The sequence below is a fragment of the Grampus griseus genome, assembly GCF_964374135.1.
Source record: "Grampus griseus genome assembly, chromosome: 14".
NCBI classification, from domain to species: domain Eukaryota; kingdom Metazoa; phylum Chordata; class Mammalia; order Artiodactyla; family Delphinidae; genus Grampus; species Grampus griseus.
Window position 1 is genome coordinate 42,292,014 of NC_139008.1, and position 20,124 is coordinate 42,312,137.

The 20,124-nt window shown below is 42.8% G+C and overlaps 1 protein-coding gene across 2 annotated transcripts in view; it reads right to left on the minus strand.

The window, feature by feature from the left end:
* Positions 1–20,124, minus strand: part of RALGAPA2 (Ral GTPase activating protein catalytic subunit alpha 2) — a 281,459-nt gene that overhangs the window by 215,757 nt on the left and 45,578 nt on the right. For both annotated transcript variants that reach the window (XM_082670096.1, XM_082670095.1), the window contains exons 4-9: positions 18,696–18,753; positions 8,877–8,920; positions 6,170–6,347; positions 5,196–5,311; positions 1,881–2,019; positions 21–220 (exon numbers count right to left, since the gene is read on the minus strand). In XM_082670096.1, coding sequence (XP_082526222.1) covers positions 21–220; positions 1,881–2,019; positions 5,196–5,311; positions 6,170–6,347; positions 8,877–8,920; positions 18,696–18,753 — 735 coding nt within the window. The remainder of the gene's footprint in view (positions 1–20; positions 221–1,880; positions 2,020–5,195; positions 5,312–6,169; positions 6,348–8,876; positions 8,921–18,695; positions 18,754–20,124) is intronic.

Below are 20,124 nucleotides of genomic sequence, written 5' to 3' on the forward strand. Positions count from 1 at the left end.
AAAAGTGATGAATGACATACCTGAATGATTTTGGGCAATACATCAACTCCATTCTTAGCGTTTTGTGTTGCAGTTAGATACTTTTTTTCCAAAAAGAAAGTCACGATCCACTTAATAAAAACAACGCGAGCTGCCATGTATGGGGTTTTTGTGCTGTAAGTGTTCTCACTGTCTCGAGTTGTAGCAACATACACGGGCTTTGGTCTCAAGTGGGGGATGTCTGCAAGACAAAAGAACACATGATCAGGTTAGTGAGTCTTAACATCATGTAACCCTTACAAATGTTTCAGTTTCTAATTAAATAGACATCTATCTGGTTGTTTAACAGCAGCTGAGATTTAAAAACCCAAGTGATTAAAAATGGCATCTTCTGGTAGGCTCGTCTCTGGGTCTGCCTTGCAGTCTGACCAACGCGGGGTGGTGGTTGCTATTATCTACATACAACTATGTATACAGCTGTGGAAAAACAAAGGTCATAACTCTTTTTAACGAATTTGAGAGATTACATGAGATTACAATCATGAAAATCTTTTCACATATAACTAATTTAATCTTATTTTATGACTAGAATAGATGTAAAAGCATATATAGACATTTTTTATTGCATTAGGTATTTTATCACCTAACGTTACACTGATCAAATCTATCAATCTTTAGTTTTATATCCTTCTCCCTTTAGATGCATCCAAAGACATAGAATTAGTATAATCTACTTTATGTCTAAAAGAATTCAGACAGTCATGTTTCATCTTGGAGATATCAGACACCACCATTTCCGAAGAATTAATAAGAAGTCCACTTCTTATTCTTTAAATACCATAATTAATATGAAAATGATATGGTATTGAATCTGAGATACCATTTGCTCTAAGTTCAACTCTCTTACGGAAATACCTGCGGCAGAAAAGTTCTCAACAAATCCCTTTTAATCTAAGGATAGTAACAATACACTATGTTTTCTACAATGAAATGGAGGACTTATAAAATCAGAAACAATTTTTGAAAAAGTTACCCACAAATATATAGCTAACAAAATACATACCCTGGTACCACTAAAAGTCAGCACTTCTACCACTTTCCAAGTGAGCCGAGCTTCAGCTGCTTCTCCTTGCCCAGGTGTGTGGGTGAACAGAGACACCCAAAGGTAACTGAATTAGCTGTCCACACTCCCCAGATGTGTTAACGGCTGTTGTGACCTTTTCTCTTCCAAAACTGTTCTTGATCATTTATTTGAACTATTTTCACTCATTTTGAAATAATAGGGAGAGAAAGATTTGTCCACCACCCCACTCCCTCCGCCACCACTGCAAGGGATGCTTCTGTCCTATGCGTCCTCACCTCTTATAGAAGGAAAACCCTGGAAGCTAAATTAGAAATCCCTTACGTTTCCTATCTCTCGGGGGCTCACCGTCCCTCGGTTCCCCAGTCACCCAAACATCTGTCCCTCCGTTAGAAGCTGTGAGTAGCACCTGCTGGATGAAGGATCCAGTGCTGAAAAAGCCATACTGAGGGCAGCTCTGTGGCCTGTGCTGGCCTCATCCCTGGGCAAGGTCTGGGGTCTCCACACCCCACCACCCGTAAGAGTACACTTCAGGAAATTCAGGATTTTTTTACGTTAAAAATTTTATTAAATGTAATGACACCAAAAATACCAGGATATATATCAAATTACTTCTAAGTACCGGAGCCACAGATTCCCTTTATTGCTGTGAACTGAGGTAAATCTTAGTTTGTACAAATAGTTAAAATCATTCATTAGGAAACCGTAAACTTCTTACAACAAAGTTATCACTAAACATGAGAAAGAATGATTATTTTATTTAAAAATAATCGAAGTCCACTTTGGAAGAGGCGGGACACACAGCCCACTCAGTACTTACCAAGCACAGGCTTGTAGATGTTCGTTAACTTGGTAAATGATGGAAACAAATGAGGAAGGTAATACTTTCTAAACAATGTAAAAAGAAATTTAAAACCAGTCTCTTGATTCTCCTTGTGCTTCCACTCCAAGCTTGCGGCCTTCAGATAACACATGGGAAAAACATATATATAGTTACATTTCAGGTTAGTGAACACTCAACTGAAATGCTGCTATGTTATTAAAATCCCTATCCTAAATAAAAAACGTGAGAAATAGTGACAATTATGTAATAACATCTTAAAACTCAAAAGATGACAAGAAGGAATACTTCAAAACAAAACAGTAACTAGGTTAAAAACAGAATTTTTACCGGATATTCAAAAAAATAAAACAATAATACCTATCTTTTTAAACTTGTCCTACTACATCATGCCCATATTTTTTTCTACATGTTGTCTGTAATGATTTAATGTTCTTTGCGCCCTTAAAATGTTCTGTCAGAAGTAATCAGGTGTTTTTTTTTAATTCAAAAAAGGCCACTTACAGTAAACAAGAATTAAGGAAACAATCCCTTGCAAGAATTTCATCCAATGTTACCTACATGCAAAATCATTATCAAAACACAAAGCTATGGAATCTTGGAAAGGGCATGAAAAGCAATCCATAGGCTACACGTATAACTGAATCACTTCACAGCACTACTGTGAAACTAACACAGTATCGTAAAGCAACTGTATTTCAAGTAAAAAAAATAGAGCAATCCACAGGCTGGGATAAACCTGGCCTGCCAGCCCAGCTACTGATTAAGTTTAACCCTTTCACAGTGTCAAGACACTGTTTCCCCCTCAAATAACCAGTGCCGCATCCCCCAGTGGGAGCACTGCCAACAGCTCCCCCGCAGGGAGGGGCCCACACAGGCCAGGAGCCCAGATGGTGACGGAGCGGGGTGGGGGTCCTCCCACGACTGAGGGAAACGTGGCGTGACAGGCCCTTAGAGAATGCTTGCCACTGGCCGTCACGCTTGTGAGACCACAGCGCGCTCTACAGCAGAGCTTCCCGACACCTTCCTGACTCGGCCCCCCCAGGGCACCTGCGGTCCAGGGAGGAGGGGCCGTGGCCGACCTGGGGCAGAGGGGCCCATGTCTCCCACCTGTCAGAAGCCCCCCGGGGTGAGGCAAGGGCGAAGCTCTGCTCCGAGGACCCACCCACCCAACAGGCCGAGGGAGGGAGGGGGCGGGCGGACACGCACACACAATCCTGCACACAGTGGAGGGGGGTCACCTCCACCCTCTACCAATCCTTCCTCTGATGGGGTCCCAGGGGCTACAGGACTCATCTGAGGTCACACATCTAGAATGAAACCCAAGTCCCCCAGCACATCCGGGTTCTGGCTACTCTGCTGCTCTCCTGGGATGGATGGAAAGCCCGACCCAACCACTCCTGACATATGGGGCTGAGAGGCGTGCAGGAGGGGCCGCACAGCTAGGACATGGGGCTCCCCGACGGCGACAGAACCCAGGCCAGGCGCTCAGGATGTGGGAGTCCTGTGCCTGCGGTGCTGCTAAAGGAATCGGGGAGAGGAGAGCACACAAGGCCGCCCCGTGGGACATGGTGGGCAGAAAGGGCAGTGAGAAACACAGTCTCCTAGAGAAAGGTGGAAAGGAGGAAAGGATGGGAGGGGAAGCATCACAGGAGGAGAGACCCTGACAAAGAAGGGGGTCCCCTGGAATCACCCGGAAGGTCAAGGACGACAAACACTCAAGTGTCCTTCTCTGGACCTGACACTAGAACCCTGGCATCCCGGGTCCCTGATTTCGCGGTGACGGGGCAGAGGCAGGCGACAGCGGGTGTCAAAGGCCCATTGGGTGAGGAAGCGGACATGGCAGAGATTACACGTCAACAAACCAGGTTGTGACGGGAAGGGCAGAGCCTGGACGACACCCCGGAGGAGCTCAGGGACCAGGGACGTGTTCGCTGAGAGAAAAGAAGCAGTAGCTTTTTCCAAACCTCATCACTGTTCAGAAATACAGACCAAGAGACATAAATCCCCTAGTTTAGTTCTGTGTTCAGCTGGTAAATTTCAGAGAAAGGACCACGCGCCATAAAGCAGGCTGTGCTGACGGCAGGATGAGATCATTCCACGGGTTTCCTTCCAGGACCCCTGCCCGCTCTGCCCAATCATTCCGGACCCGCCCGGTCAGCCTCAGGCTTGCTCCTCCCCCATCCTCCCACCAACAGGGGCAGGAAAGGAGCAAACAGACAAAAATTGTCAGATACTCTGAGATAACAGAAATACCTATACTGGTCTCTGCCCCTGGCTCCTGGCCCAGAGGCCCTAACACCCTGGTCACTTCTAAGTGACAAGAGCTCTAGGAAACTCTGAAGGGGCTCCTGGACGGGGCTGGTCACCAGGAGGACAAGCCTCGGTCTGAAGCTTGGAATTTTCAACCTCTCCCCGCCCCCTGCCCCATTGTTCCAGAGGCGGGAGGGGGGCTGGAAATGGAGTTAATAATTGATCATGTCCCCGTGAAGAAGCTGCCAGAAAAATCCCAACAGCCTGGGTTTCAGGGAGTGTCCAGGCTGAACACATGGACACTCCAGGAGGGGAACGCACCCCCATCCACAGGGACAGAAGCCCCTGCACCCCGGATGCCCCCAGACCTCACCCTGTGTGTGTCTTCATCTGGTTGTTCACCCGTGTCCTCTATCATATCCTTTCATAAACTGGGAAATGTAAATCAATGTTTCCCGGAGTTCTGTGAGCCACTCAGAAAATGAATTGAACCTGAGGAGTGAGTCATGTGAACCTCTGATTTGTAGGCAGATTGGACAGAAGTCGTGGGCAACCTGGGGACCGACTCCCTGCGACTGGCATCTGAGGGGGTGGGGGCACATTAGAGGACTGAGTCCTTTCCTGTGAGACCTGAGGCCACCTCCAGGTAGAGAGTGTCGGAAGTGAGTTAAATTGTTAAGACACCCGGCTAGTGTCGCAGAGAATTACTAGGTGATTCAAATCCCACACGTTTGGTGAGCAGAAGTGTCATAAGTGAAGTGTTCTGTGTGAATAATGTGAAACCATATGAAAGTAAAGGAGACGGATGGAGGATGGAATTGCGTCCTTTACGCACACATACACACACATACTAGTATGTAGGCCTGGTCTCTGCTGAAGTGTCCTGGCACGCATTCTATGTTTAGTGAAATACCAAATAAAATCACCTCAAAGAAAAAGCAAAAATATAAAATATGAACAAAGAGGAAGAAAAGAGGCAATGTTTTCTCTTTCCTACTGAGAATCCGACCATCACTGAATTATCCACAATTTTACTCATACCTGAGTAACCATATATTTCAACAGTATTTGAAGAAAAAAGCATGTTTGGTCCTCAGTGATCTTTTCCCCTGATATGGCTGGCAGGAGTGGCGTGATTTCTTCTGGATATATCTTTGCTGCAGAGTGGAAAATAAGGAAACCTCTTTCACCAAAGTTAAATTTCAAACAGGACTTGAAAAAGCTCTATTAAAATACATGTACCTCACTTTGCAGTACAGCAGAAACTAACACAACATTGTAAATCAACTACATTCCAATAAAAATTTCAAAAAAATAAAATAAAATATATGTACCAACCACTGGAACTGCTCACACTTCAGGCCAGGCCCATCTGACACAGGGGACAGAGGCCCATGAAGCCACCTCCCTCACTGGACCATTCTTTTCCCTTTCACATTCTGCTCTGGCCAGCCCAAGATCAAATACCTGTCACTGGGCAATAAAGTGATAGGCAGTAATAAATCAGTGGCCCTAATGAGCAAGTTCCTTGAAAACTCACTGGGCACAAACGGCTGGCATTAATAGTCCGGTGAGGCCACCACTGCCCTTCCATGAATGCTGCATGAAAATACACAGCTGGCAACGAAGAGCCTGGGGGAGCAGATGAACGCCCACTTATAGAACAATCGCGATGAGGGCAACAGGCAGCAGTTTGGGAGGCGGATTTAAATCTCATTAACAGCAACAAAAGCACTCACTCCGGACGTACCATGCGTCTCTGCTCCTGCCAACAGCCGTCCCCTCCCTTCCGTTCCTGTTTCCACCACTCCAGTAAATTTCTCCTGTCATCATTTCATATAAAACAGGCTCCAACTCTGTCAGTTCTAATGTTTGTAAGAATCTACTGTGAGTACAAAACATGACTACCCATCTATGAAACCAAGGTTTCTATTCAGGAAGAGGACAGACCAAGGAATTCCTCAACGCAACTTGGAGGGTTGTTTCCACCTGTAAGATGTGCCACCATCGCTCACCGTCAGCTGCGCTGGGGCCGGGATTGATGAGTGTCTCCAGTGTACAGGGGCCCCTGGACGACATGATGGCTGGGAAACCGGGCACCAGGCAAGCAAAGATCAGCACCTGCTCTTCTGCACAGTTTGTCTGAAGTGCTTGGAGCCACAGGAGAAACAGCCTGATTCCTTCACATCTTATCTAGAAACAATATCAAAGGCAACAAAAGTGAATACGTACATGTATTTGTAGGAATGCATTGCAGTGTAGCATTGGTTCTGGGGGAAAATAAACTAGAAGCTAAAAGCATTACTGAAGTCCTGCACCAAGTCCTTCCCTGAGTGACCAGGAAGCAAGGGCACTGCAACCCAGCACGAGGGCCAGAGTGCCTGAGCCCCAGTGCAGCCTCAGCCACTTTCTAGCTTTAGCTGTGAGCCGTGGAGGACCACTTAACTCCTCTGTGCCTCGTCGCCCCCATCTGTAAAACAGGGATGATAACAGAGTTTACCACAAAGTGCTGGTATGGGGTGAAGTGAGTTAGAACTGCCCAGCTCACATAAGTGCTACCTAAGCATTTCCTATAAGCAGTATTTCATTCTTCATGGCAACAGCACCCATACCGTCAATGCTTGAATACTCATGAAAACAATGCAAAGAGAATCGTCCTCCAAACTTACACTGTGCTTTGGATAGAATTTTTGTCATGTCACTACATTATGCACATGTATGATGTTCTTGAAAATCAGAACACTTAGAGCTGAATAGACCCTGAAGACCTGGCTCCCCTGTCTGTGTCCCGATTTGACATGCGCCAAATCGTTGGCATCATCTGTAGAAAATATCAATATAGGCAGACGTGCCCTTTTTCCTCCTCTGCACTTACTTTCAACTTCCCATTCCTAGAATTCATAAACACAGGTAACTCCATTTTTATATTCCTAAATGGCTGGGAAGATGATGTCAATAAAAGAGGTTAAATAAGCAAAGGAGATGAAAAAAATGTCAGACGCAGCTGAAAGACGTAGTGAGCTCCAAATACAGGTAACTGAGGGGCTGCCTGATCTCCTTTCAGTGACACCAAAGTGGTGCTGATTCCTCCACAGCAAGTGTTCAAGCCAAGCCCCAGGCTCTGCAGGAAAGGTAAGAGGAGGAGGAGAGACAGGAAGGAAGAGAGGGAGGGAGGGAGGGAAGGAGGGAGGGAGGGAGGGAGAGAGGGAGAGAGGGAGAGAGGGAGAGAGGGAGAGAGGGAGAGAGGGAGAGAGGGAGAGAGGGAGAGAGGGAGAGAGGGAGAGAGAAAAGCTTGGCTGACCCCCCAGAGAAATCAAATACACCAAGACAGATACCCCATCAACACTGATCCCATGACACCCTTCCAGACATGCCCTGGACTCAGCACTGCTCTGCTCTGCTCTGCTCAGCCGCTCACACCTGCCCAGCAGGTAAGATGAGCGGTGACGATGCTGAATACATAATGCTATTCAGCACCCAACAAAAAATGACAGGGCTCTATGTATAGCTAACCAAATTATATCAAATTTAACAAGAGAAAATTTTCTACATACTCCGATAACAAATCTCCAATTTTTTATGTTAACTGCATTAAGATAATTAAATATAAATAAGTCCAATAATAAACAGAAGATAAGCTGGTAAGTTTTAGCTATAAGACCATTCATTAAAATAGGAGGGACAAAATATGGAACAGTCACGAAACTAGGGACAGCTCATCTCTTTTTTCCAACAGGTAAGAGAGAGTGAACCTATCCAGTTTGAGTGGCTAGGATTGTTTAAACTGATATAAAACCAAAAATGTATTAGCTTATTAAAGGCACGCACATAAATTAAATAGCTATGAAGTGAATTATCTTCCATAAAACATACATCCCAGGCTGGCTTCTTTTGCCACTTACGTTTTAGGGTCATCTTATTCCAGCATCAAATGGTATACTTTTATAAAAGGCACATTCATTATAAAATAAGCCAATTTTAACCTAAATTACAAGATCAATCCGCTGCAAATAAACATTCAAGAGTCAGCCTCTGCTGCTCTTTTTCCCCACAAGTGTTCTCAAAAAGAGCAAAATATAGGGCTTCCCTGGTGGCGCAGTGGTTGAGAGTCCGCCTGTCGATGTAGGAGACACAGGTTCGTGCCCCAGTCCGGGAAGATCCCACATGCCGCGGAGCGGCTGGGCCCGTGAGCCATGGCCGCTGAGCCTGCACGTCCGGAGCCTGTGCTCCGCAACGGGAGAGGCCACAACAGTGACAGGCCCGCGTACCGCAAAAAAAAAATAGCAAAAAATAATTGAGAGACAACTATAATTTTTAACAACAAGATTACTGGGGTGAACAGAATCAGGCACATTAGCTCTGAAGCTTAGGGAGGATCTGGTTCAACTTCTCTTTTCTGATGATACAGCTGAAGCAGTCAGCACCTCGCCGGTGGTGCCCCGGCTGCACACGGCAGAATCGAAATTAGAACGCAGGATTCCAAACTCCGAATGCCAAGCCACTTTCTCCTACTAATGTTTAAAATGTCTAGCACAATAAATTATGATGTAAGTATAAAAACTCTAACAATATTTGTCATATCATTTCTCAATTAAAATAAAAATTAAGTTAAATGGCTTTTAAAGATTTTTTTTTCAAAATGGCCTAATTTTGTCACTTTATGGCATGAATAAGTTTAAGAGTAATGAAAAAAGCCATTACACTTTCATCTAAAATAAATACCTTAATAGAATTTCCAGTGTGTAGAAGCTTCTTTAACGTTGAGCCTGAAAGTTTAAAACAATGAATTAGAAATGGAGTATGTGAATGCATATCTAAGACCTATTTTTTAAAAATTAGTTTTAGAAAGAAAAAATGTACTTATGACAAAAGATATCATTTTTAAAAAATAAAAGGAAAGAAGGCTGACCTTCAGAAGCAAAGCAATGTCATAGAAGGAGAGATGTTGTTAGGATAAAAATACTTTAAGTATGAACCTCTTCAAAATTCTTTTAAAAGAGTCAAAGTGATTGATATTAAGGTAACCCAAATGCCCACAGTGGATTATGTGCAAATGTCTCTGTCAGGCACAAAATGAATGATTTCTTTAAATCTCTAAAGGAAAACATAATATAAAACTACCACTCACAAAACATTTTTACAAGACCATTTTGCAAATATTCAGGACAGCATGTCTCTCTCTTTGCAATGACAACCACATTTATGGGTTCTGTCCATCAATAAATCATCTAGCAGAGCACTTAGGTCACTGTTGAGGAGAGGAATTCAAGGTTTCCACAGAACTACACCAGCTGGTGCTGCAGCCCACTTGGGGGAGAAGTGCCCCTCATGAGGACGGAGACATAGCACCTATTACTCGCTAGATGTGTTCATGCCTTTAGCATAGAGATGGCTTGGCAACCACACCTCAGTATCACATGTAGCCCCTAAATGAGATCTCAACCTCAAAAAGGAAGTAATCTTTTTTTTTTTCTTTCTTTTTGCAGTACGCGGGCCTCTCACTGTTGTGGCCTCTCCTATTGCGGAGCATAGGCTCTGGACGCACAGGCTCAGCGGCCATGGCTCACGGGCCCAGCCGCTCCGCGGCATGTGGGATCTTCCTGGACCGGGGCACGAACCCGTGTCCCCTGCATCGGCAGGCGGACTCTCAACCACTGCGCCACCAGGGAAGCCCTGGAAGTAATCTTTTAAAATAAAAATAAATTGGAAGTCTTAAGCGAGAGAACCTTTTTTCCCAATTTTTTTGAGAAAAAAAAATTATTTAGATTTCCTGATGGAAAGTTTTGTGCAATATTTTAAAACTGGATATCAAGTCACTTTACACCACCAACATATTTTGAAGAAATAGAGCCAGTGCCTCGACAACTGCTACAGGTTGTATCTATGTGGACAGATACACGTATGGCAGTTAAATGCATACACTCTAGGAATTCATTACCTGGAATGAAATCATTGGCTTTCTGAAGGAACCTTGTACAGCTATCTGCTGTACTGTTGATAACACCTAACGCTGGGCTCGGTGGGAACTCACCATCGTCGTGACTAGGTTGCAGCACTGAATTACTAATGGTTTGTGATGAAGTAGGAAGTTAAAACGCCCACTTCCCTCCACATCTGTCACCAAAGCACATCTAGTGATTTGGGGTCCAGAGTCAGCATTGACTAGGCTGGGCTCTCTCACAGCCGAGCCCTGAGTGCTTGTGCTCACGGGACTACTTATCCCACACCTGTCCTCCACCTGCTCCTCGTCCCTCGCCTCCCTGTTCATCCATTCTTGGACCAAGTCCACTCTGCCTCAGCTTAGTATTTGCTCCGTTATGCCCATGAGGACCTCCCAAGGCTTGGCAGAGCCGGCAGAACCTCACCTCCCGGGAGACTCGGGATAAAGTCTGCACAGCTCTCTTCCCAGACATCTGGCAAATCCATCATCTTGCAACACATTCTCAGAAACACTTTCTCCTGCTCGTTGTGTGTGACCACGGGGGGGCTGTCAGTCCTTCCTTCCCCTTCTTGAAATGGGCTCAACATTTTTATTTTAAACTCTCAGCCTACCCATAGTTGCCTATATCCACACTTCCCTACACAGGGAGGAGAAAATACATAGGAAAAGGACAGACTTTACAAAGAGACATAGAGAATCTATGGCCCATATCTGTCAACAGTACCCTACTTTTTGAAATGATTCTGTTAATTCGTCACAGCAGCAATAGAAAACTAATATATATATATTTGATCTATTCCATCCTGCTGTATTCAGAAACTCTCAGATGTGTGAGGCAGTGCAGCTTAGCAGTTGCAAGCCAGATTCAGGAGCCAGACTGCTAGGGTTCAAACCTAGGTTCTGTGCTTACTGTGTAACCTGGGTCACTTACTTACTTTCACCATGCCTGAGTTTTCTCATCTGTAAAATGGGATAATAACAGCGCCTACCAGAGAGCACTGTAATGAGGTTTAAATGAGTTTATATACATGCTTAGAACAGTGTCTGGTACATGCGAAGCACATTCCCCCCGGAAGACAGGGCATCAGCTATTCTCTAAGGACCTCTTTTTAAATAAGATCAACGTTAGAAAGAAAAATGTGTGCAGTGCAGGCACATGTCAGAGGGTTTCAACATGAGAATTGGTGATGAGTACCTGAGAGACTTCCCTGGTCACGTTAGGTATTTCTTAAAGACCCTAAGTTCACAAAGATATTTCTACTTTTACTTTACCATTATGAAATCAGTTTCATTTTAATTTCAAAAAGTTTCTCTCTGTATATATCATTCCTGTGTGTATTTTTAAACTCCTCAACCAAACTGTGATTATACCCACCTCCATCTCTTTTATGTGCCTCTTCAAGCCTACCGATTACCACTATATTGACTCATGTGAAAAAAGAATAAATGAATGAGTACAGTAAAGTAGTTGAAAAATACTGAAAAATCAAAAAGCTCAATATTGAAAAATGAAAAAGTATTATGAAAAATCACACTAGTTTAAATATTTATAACACAGAATGTATTATAATTTTACTTTCCTGGCTTTAATGGAAGCAAATTAATCAATGTTTTCAAAGTCTACTTCTTTGCTTATCTCACTGATAAGAACTGCAGTGCTTGAAGATTTCTCCTGATAAAGTGGCAATCTTTTCAAGATCTTTTAAAGATATTTTTAAGGCCACAATTTCACAAAGACGTGTCAAATCTAACTTTAACATTATAAAACTCTTTCTTATTTATTTTTAATTTAAAAAAAAACCTCCCTCTGTGTATGCATCGTGCCTCAAGCCAATTAATAAGCGATGGCAGTATGACATCAGAGAAGGGGCAAGAACATGGAGGAATGCCAAGTGGGTGCTGGTGTACAAGCTGTGCTGAAAGTGCCAGTGGAGCAGAAGCACAGGACTTTCTGGCACTACAACATCTAAGCACAGGGGAGCAGCAGTCTACCGGGGGAAGCTGAAATTAACAATGATTATCTCAAAATGAATCAAGGGCCTAAATGTGAAATATATAACTATAAAACTTCTAGAAGGAAACACAGGAGATCTTTGTGATCTTGGGTTAGGCAAAGATTCCTTAGACATGACACCAAAAGCACAATCCATAAAAGCAAAACTGATAAACTGGATTTCATCAAAAGTAGAAACTTCTACTCTTTGAAGGACACTATTAAAGAAATGAAAAGATGAGCCAGAGCCGGGAAGACAGTATTTTCAAATCATATATTTGACTGAAACACTTATAACTAGAATATGTGAAGAATTCTTAAAATTCAGTATTAGGGGGGAAAACTCTCAATTTAAAAATAGGCAATAGATTCAAAGATACATTTCACCAAAGACATACAGGTGGCAAATAGCGCATGAAAAGATGCTCAAGATCATTAGTCGTTAGAGAAATGCAAATTACAACCACAACGAGATACCACTACCGCTAAAATTAAAAGACTGATAAGACTAAGTGTTGATGAGAATGTGGAGTAATCGGAACTCTCACACTGCTGGCAGGAATGTAAAATGGTACAACCACTTGGGAAAATAGTCTGGCAGTTAAACATATGTCTTTATTTGATTCAGCCATTCCATTCTCAAGAGACTGGAAAGAACATGTCCACACACAAAGACTTGTACACAAATGTTTACAGTAGCTTTATTTGTAGCCACATACTAGAAACAACCCAAAGGCCCATCATCAAATGAATGGATAAAAAAACTATGGTATATCCATTCAATGGACTACTGTACAACTTAGAAATAAAAAGGAATGAACTATTAATACGTGCACCAACACAGATGACTCTCAAAATAATTGTATTGAGTGAAAGAAGCCAAACAAAAAAGAGTACACTGCATGATTCTATTTCTATAAGACTCTAAAAAATCAAACTATAAGGGCAAAAAGCAGATCAGTGGTTGCCTGGGGACTGGGGGGTGAGCTGGGGAAGGGTGGAATGGGGCAGGAGGAAACTTTGGGAGTGATGGCTATGTTCATTATCTTGATTGCAGCAATGGCTGCATAGGTGTACACCTATGCTTAAACTTATGAAAATGTATATTTTAAACATGTACAATTTGTTTTATGTCAATTATACTTTTAAAAAGCTGTATTTAAAAAATAAAAACAGAGCAGGTAGCCTGGAAATGACTGAGTGAAAGATCAGAGATGGAGATCGTGGTCAGACAGAGATCTGCATCATGACATGGGTTGGAAGAGAAGTCAGGAAGCCACAGAAGGCGAGGGGGTCAAGGGGCTGATGGGTAGCTATGGCTGTCATGAAGGAAAAGGACTGAGAGAGAGTAAAGCCGTTAAAAAAGAAAAGCAAGTGAGCAGAAGATCAGAGGACATGGCAACAACAAGGGGAAGAAGGCAGCATCGTCAAGGGAGAGAGGTTTCCGTAGAGGGGGTGGTGGATGAGGTCTGGAGTGGGCCTTGAAGGAAAAAAGACCGTGGTCTCACCCCCATACCCCTGAGGGAGACAGAGAAGCATCAGAGAAAACCCAGGTTTCTGCAGCCAAGGAGGTGAAAGCAAGAGGCCGAGGCTGTAGGGCTGTCGCTTAACCCAAGAAGAGGGCTTCCGGAGGGCAGAGCACAAAGGCGAAGGAGGGGAAGAAACGCAGAGCAGTGATGGGGGAAGCACCCGAAGGAGGATGCTGGGAGGACACCAAGTGAGCTGACAGGGCATCAGGCCCAGCCAGCCCTCGGTGGACACGAGGCACACAGGGCCCCGGACTTAGCCCAGCCTGGCTGTGATGCACCCTGAGGGAGTCCTGGTGTGAAGTGCCTGGGGAGCCCCCGCTCCCTCGGGAAGAGTGGGCTGACGGGGCGGGGCCCTGGGAGGGGCCCTGGGAGGGCTGTCAGACTCAGACTCCCAAAGAGTGAGCAGCAGAAACTATGAGAAATGAGCCTCAGAGAGTGTGTTCACATCCCAGGCAATGTGAGCCCTGGGTAGCCTGAGGTATACCCAACGCAAGGATACTCTTTAAAAGCCATAAACATATTTGCAGTTTAGTTATGCCCCTGGTTTTTATACTACGTATAAGAAAAACCTAGTTGAACAAACTAGATTCAGTGACTCATATATAAAAACCATGTATGAAGTTTTGTACATGTGTGAACTTTCATTAATTGAGCCTGCTCCTTTAAGCCCAAAGGTTATTTATTTTTTTAACATTTTTAATATAAAACATCTCTAATATGAAATATATACTTTCATCCACTCGGCAAACATTTACTGAGGACAGACGCAGCACTATACACTGAATGGGACAGAAAATCTTTATAGAAGCTCGGGAGTAGTAAACCTTCTTAAAGCGAACACATGTATAACTTGAGTCCTGTACTAAGACACATGGGCACATGAAGGGGTGCCACAGCCTGCCCTTGTACCAAATATCCCTGGTTTGCTGCTGTGCCATTCTTTGTCATCATCTCACTCCCTGTCAGTTCTCAGTATTACTCTCAGATAAGGCTTCAAGCAGCCACGTTTACCCACCATGATTTACTACTGGCCTAAAATGGACTTCAAGAAAAATCTAATAAACAAATTTTTTTCCATTTGTAATTAGTAATGGAAATTTGCAAATAGTTGAGTAACAGGCCAGCATATATCGCAGAGTTCATAAGTGCTGTGTCAGCCACTTCCCTAATCTCCTTACTCTCCAAACATCACTTGAATCAGTATCTCCAGATGCTCAGAATAATGAGCCAGTGTTCATTTCACACTGCAAGCCTTAGAGTTCAAATATGTTCCTTGTTCACAGATTTACAGCAAGGAGCCAGCCTTAAAAACCTTACAGATAGGCTTCCCTGGTGGCGCAGTGGTTGAGAGTCCGCCTGCCGATGCAGGGGACACAGGTTCGTGCCCCGGTCCGGGAAGATCCCACATGCCGCGAAGCGGCTAGGCCCGTGACCCATGGCCACTGAGCCTGCGCGTCCAGAGCCTGTGCTCCGCAACGGGAGAGGCCACAACAGTGAGAGGCCCGCGTATCGCAAAAACAAACAAACAAAAAAAAACAACCTTACACCGTATTTTTTCCCTCTAAAAACACTTTTAAGAGAAATAGAATGTCTCTCTTTGCTACGGACAAAACATGATGACAAGATAAGAAGCCGACTTCAAACACTGTGGCAACTGATGTTTCCAATTATCTCCTTCCTTCTCAGGGTAAAATGTGGCTATCGGGTGGGTCTGAGAGCTTCTAAGACTTGCAGATGCAGGAGTTGCTCATATTTGCGGCTTCTGTGCTAGTAACATTGTCATTCGTGCTGTGGGGCAGGAAGCATGCTGTGTCAGTGCTGTGAAAACCAAACTCCAAGGTGCTAACCCAATATTTCAGAGTACCTTGGCCCCTACCAGGCCCAATTAACATTTAATTAAGAGGTTTACACAGCAGTGTTCTTCCTATTAGGTAAGGAATACCAAATATCTATATAGAATGCGAAAGCCTGCAATAAGGGAGCTTAGGTCCCTAAACTGCCGGGCGCTGGGAAAAGCCTCCTGCCCTGACCCCAGAGGTTTTGCACACGTCAAGACGCCAGTGCTAAGGAGAGATCCAAGGCACATTCCTTCCCTTTGATATCTGGTATTTCCCTACAGTTTCTTACTTTCTATAACGAACTTGGTCAAGATCTTGAGTGACGAATAGCAACAGTTTTAACAGGTCCAAACAAACTGGGAAGAATGCAAGAGGTACAGCTGAGGTATTAAAAAAAAAAAAAAAAAAACATGTGTAGAATTACAAATCCACAGTCGCTTACTGGCGATTTCAAAATCCAAAACGCTATGAAAACAGAAACTTTCCTGTGTAACTCTTTTTTGGTTTTACATTTTCATTTTTTTATTGGAGTATAGTTGCTTTACAATGCTGTGTTAGTTTCCACCGTACAGCAAAGTGGATCAGCTACAGGTATACATATATCCCCTCTTTTTTGGATTTCCTTCCCATTTAGGTCACCACAGGGCACTGAGTAGAGTCCCCTGTGCTGTGTGGTACAGTAGGTTCTCATTAGATATCTATTTTATACATAGTATCAATAGTGTATAGATATCAATCCCCATCTTCCAATTCATCCCACCCGCCCCTTACCCCCTTGATATCCATACGTTTGTTCTCTATGCCTGTCTCTATTTCTGCTTTGCAAATAAGATCATTTATACCATTTTTTTAGATTCCACATATATGCATTATATTCGAGATTTGTTTTTCTCTTTCTGTGTAATTCTTTAGTGGAAAAGACCTGATGTGACCTGAACTCATGCGGTGGCAACACCGGGCTAGCCTGAGGCTATTTGGGGTGTAGTTATCTCACAATGATGAGTACTTACACCTCAGGCTACAGAAAACCTGACACTGGGTTACAGGGTGCTGCCCAGGCCCCTGGGGGTTACTTACAGACACTAATGTTGACTCGATGGTCGTTATACACCCACGCACCACACTGCCATTCTGAAATCTGAGAAACTCTGATTCAACCCACATCTAGCCTGGAGAGCATCAGAAAAGGGATGTGGGCCCATCGCAACACCAACTTCTACCCAGTTCGATAAATCGCGCAAAAATTTACTTATCTGAAAAAAGCCTGTTTGATTCAAGCATTAAGTATACAAGTGTCAACAATAAGGATGATTTGATACACAAATGCTCATTCTTGAACGTCCTTAGACATGATGCATTCTGACTGAGTTACAGAGCTGGCTTATTCTACACAATGGACAAAGATAACACCTGCTCTCCCAGGGGCTCAGGAGACCTGACGCTCTGCAGTCCCCCGAGCCAGAAGTCACTGTTCTCAGAGAGATACTCTTAAACTGGGTACCAACGCTACTTGTACCAGCAATTGTAACCAGCCCACGAGGTCCTGCGCAGAGTTGAAGTGATACTACACACTGCCTAATGGGTACCTAAAGTTTCACAACACAAGTGGCAAGTTAATTTCCACACATAGTTCTAGTAAGTTCATTCATGCTGAGGGGAGCCTACTAGTCTTCAGACATTGTAAAGTATTATCTGAAGAAAATGAGGGTGGTTTTCACACAGACGACATAAACAACATTGAAGGATTATAGGGAGCACAGATAAACACTGCATGCAGGTATTTTTCACTGTCATCCATTCCTGCTGTACCGCAGAGCATCACAAATCCCCGTGATGTCACTCTTATACTTAATGTTTAATTTTTTTTTAATTTTTACCTTAATTTAAATACAGAAGGTCAAAGCATCAGTTAAACAGAAAGGCTATCAACAACTCTAAAATTTAAAGAAAAACTTTCTTTGTGTGTTTGAAAGCTTGAAAGACCAAGGCACAATCTTAAGATAACGATTTATTCATTCAGTTCAATAGTGTGCTTAGTATATATACTTTACCTTCTTTACACTTATAACATTTATAACATATAACTTTAAATAATTCAGTTTATATAAAGATCGGTTACAGTTTTCACATAAATAATCCTAAATTAAGTTTAGGACCCTGAATTTTGGAACATCCCCTGACTGTGCCACATTCTTTCAGGTTCCCTATCGTTTTCCTATTGATCTCTTACCTGGAAAGCCCTTCCCACACTCATCTTTCAAGGCTCAGATTGAAATGACCTCTTTCAAAGGCTTCCTCAATCCCTCTGAATAGGATTATTCAACTTTTCTTCTTTGCTCCCATTACACTTCTTGTAGAGCAACGATCATACTGTACTCGTTTTTTCTCACCTAATCCCCATTAGGCAATCAGCTTACATAATACAGCATGGTGAGATGCTCTGTTTTTGCCTCTCTCCCTCAATAAATATTTGAAAAGTCTCTCCCTCAATAAAAGTCTCTCCCTCAATAAATATTTCAATGAATGAATGATCTAATAGTTAAGATTCCACTATAAGGTCATGCTCTCCTCAAATATGACCACCTGGTAAGGCAGAAGAGTTACAGGAAATGTCAGAGTCCTCTAAGGCAGGAGGACTGAACCAGACACTCTATTTAAAGATAAGGTAGAATTCACAATCGATGCCACAAATTACTCTTGTTGTACTGTGAATAGTAAATTGAGAGTAAACTGTGAGATGTCGAGAACAGGACAGAAGGGCAGCCACGGTAACTTGCTTTATTTCAAGTTCCCTCTTGCTGCCACATTCTAAAACGGTCAAACAAAATAATTCTGAGTCCATGATAAAGGCCTGAAGAACAAGATATTCTTGCAAGAAAAAAATGTAAAATTATTTAAGTAAAATACTCCAGATCAGCTTTACGTGCACAGGAATCCCCTGGGACGCTTGTTGGAAAAGCAGGCTGTAATTCAAGAGGTCTGGCTGGGGCCTGAGATTCTGCATTTTCTAACAAGCTCTCAGGTGAGGTTGAGGCTGCTGGTCTGTGAACCCCTTTTAGAGCAGGAGACAGACGATGCACTTCCCTCTGAAGGCCAGGTGGGACTGTCTCAGCTTTAACTGGCACACTTATTAATATTCCCTGCTGTAACCTATCTTGATGGTGCTGATTATACAAAACAATACTGAAAATACGATTGGAAGAAATCTGTATTACTTAAAATTTTTGTAACTGTTCTTACCTATACTCTGGTAATGCCATCGAAAGAAAATTCGTTCAGGTAGAAACTGCAGTATTTTCTATAAAACAAACAAACGAAAATTCAGAGGATATAAAGAGAAAATAAACAACAAATGAAATTACACATTTTCATGTTAGCCCATAGTACATGCTGTATATCTATATATATCTATATAGATATATTTCAGAAAAGAAAAAAAAACTTCGTAATAACATAAATATTGCACTTTATCTTGGACCCCAATGGGACAGTCTCTTTTACTTTGCCCCAAGCAAACTTCCTTCCCTGAATGTTTTAAAGAGATTACTGTCCCAACTTGAATTCTCCCTATAAGAAAGAAAAGAAAAAAAAAAAAAAAAACCTGAAGTGATCATTTTATCTTAATTAAATCACAGCCATTGCTTAAATATTACAAGAATAAGCTCTCAAATGCCAGATTCTCTAGGTGTCTTCTTTTTCACCTTCCACTTCCCATTTTCATTAAAATCCTCACTGGTCTCTGGACAAGAAACGGAATTGGGAAGAAAGATGAACGACAAAGAGGATACGACCTTACTCAGTGGAATAAGGAAATGAAATTGGTGGCAAGAATTTCTTGAAATTAATAGCTAAAAATTAATTTTAGGATTGTAGTCATGAATCTCCCCACCGCTGCCTCTGGTAGATACAATAAAGAACAAAATTTACAATATACAAGAGTATTTGGAAAATGAAAGCAGCTGTTCCCGAAAGACCCAAACAAACGAGAATGACTTTTTTTTCACTCTACAACAAGTATTGGCAAGTTACTCTTGGGCAATAAAAGTCCTTGTATTCTATCTGTAACTGCCTTTTTAAAAAATGTAGAAAATCCAAACACTGGTTAAAATTCATTCCTTGGTATTGATAATATATTTCTATTTTACTATGAAAATCCTCATTCTAGGTTTATCTAGCCTAACAGTCTAACATTTTGAAAGATTAAGGTAGGGACTTCCCTGGTGGTCCAGTGGCTAAGACTCTGCGCGCTCCCAATGCAGGGCGCCCGGGTTCGATCCCCAGTCAGGGAACTAGACCCCGAATGCCGCAACTAAAGATCTCACACGCTGCAACAAAGATCCCAAGTGCCGCAACTAAGATCTGGCACAGCCAAATAAATACATAAACAAATATTTTAAAAAATATATCAGATTCCTATGATTAAAAAATTGAAAAAAAAATTAAGGTAAAAAACTTATTGATATATTCAGACCTCCAGAATAAGTATATTTCCAGGCAGCTATCGACACACCACCTCTTCCATTCAAGCCAGCTTGGGGTTTGGTTTGGTTTTCTTGTCGTAACTTTCCAACTGAGTCAGCAACATACAAGTGTGTTTACCTCATTTACCTCATTTGTTCCCACCTGACAATAAAGCAATGTGTAAGAACGTCTACTGGGAAAGCCACCA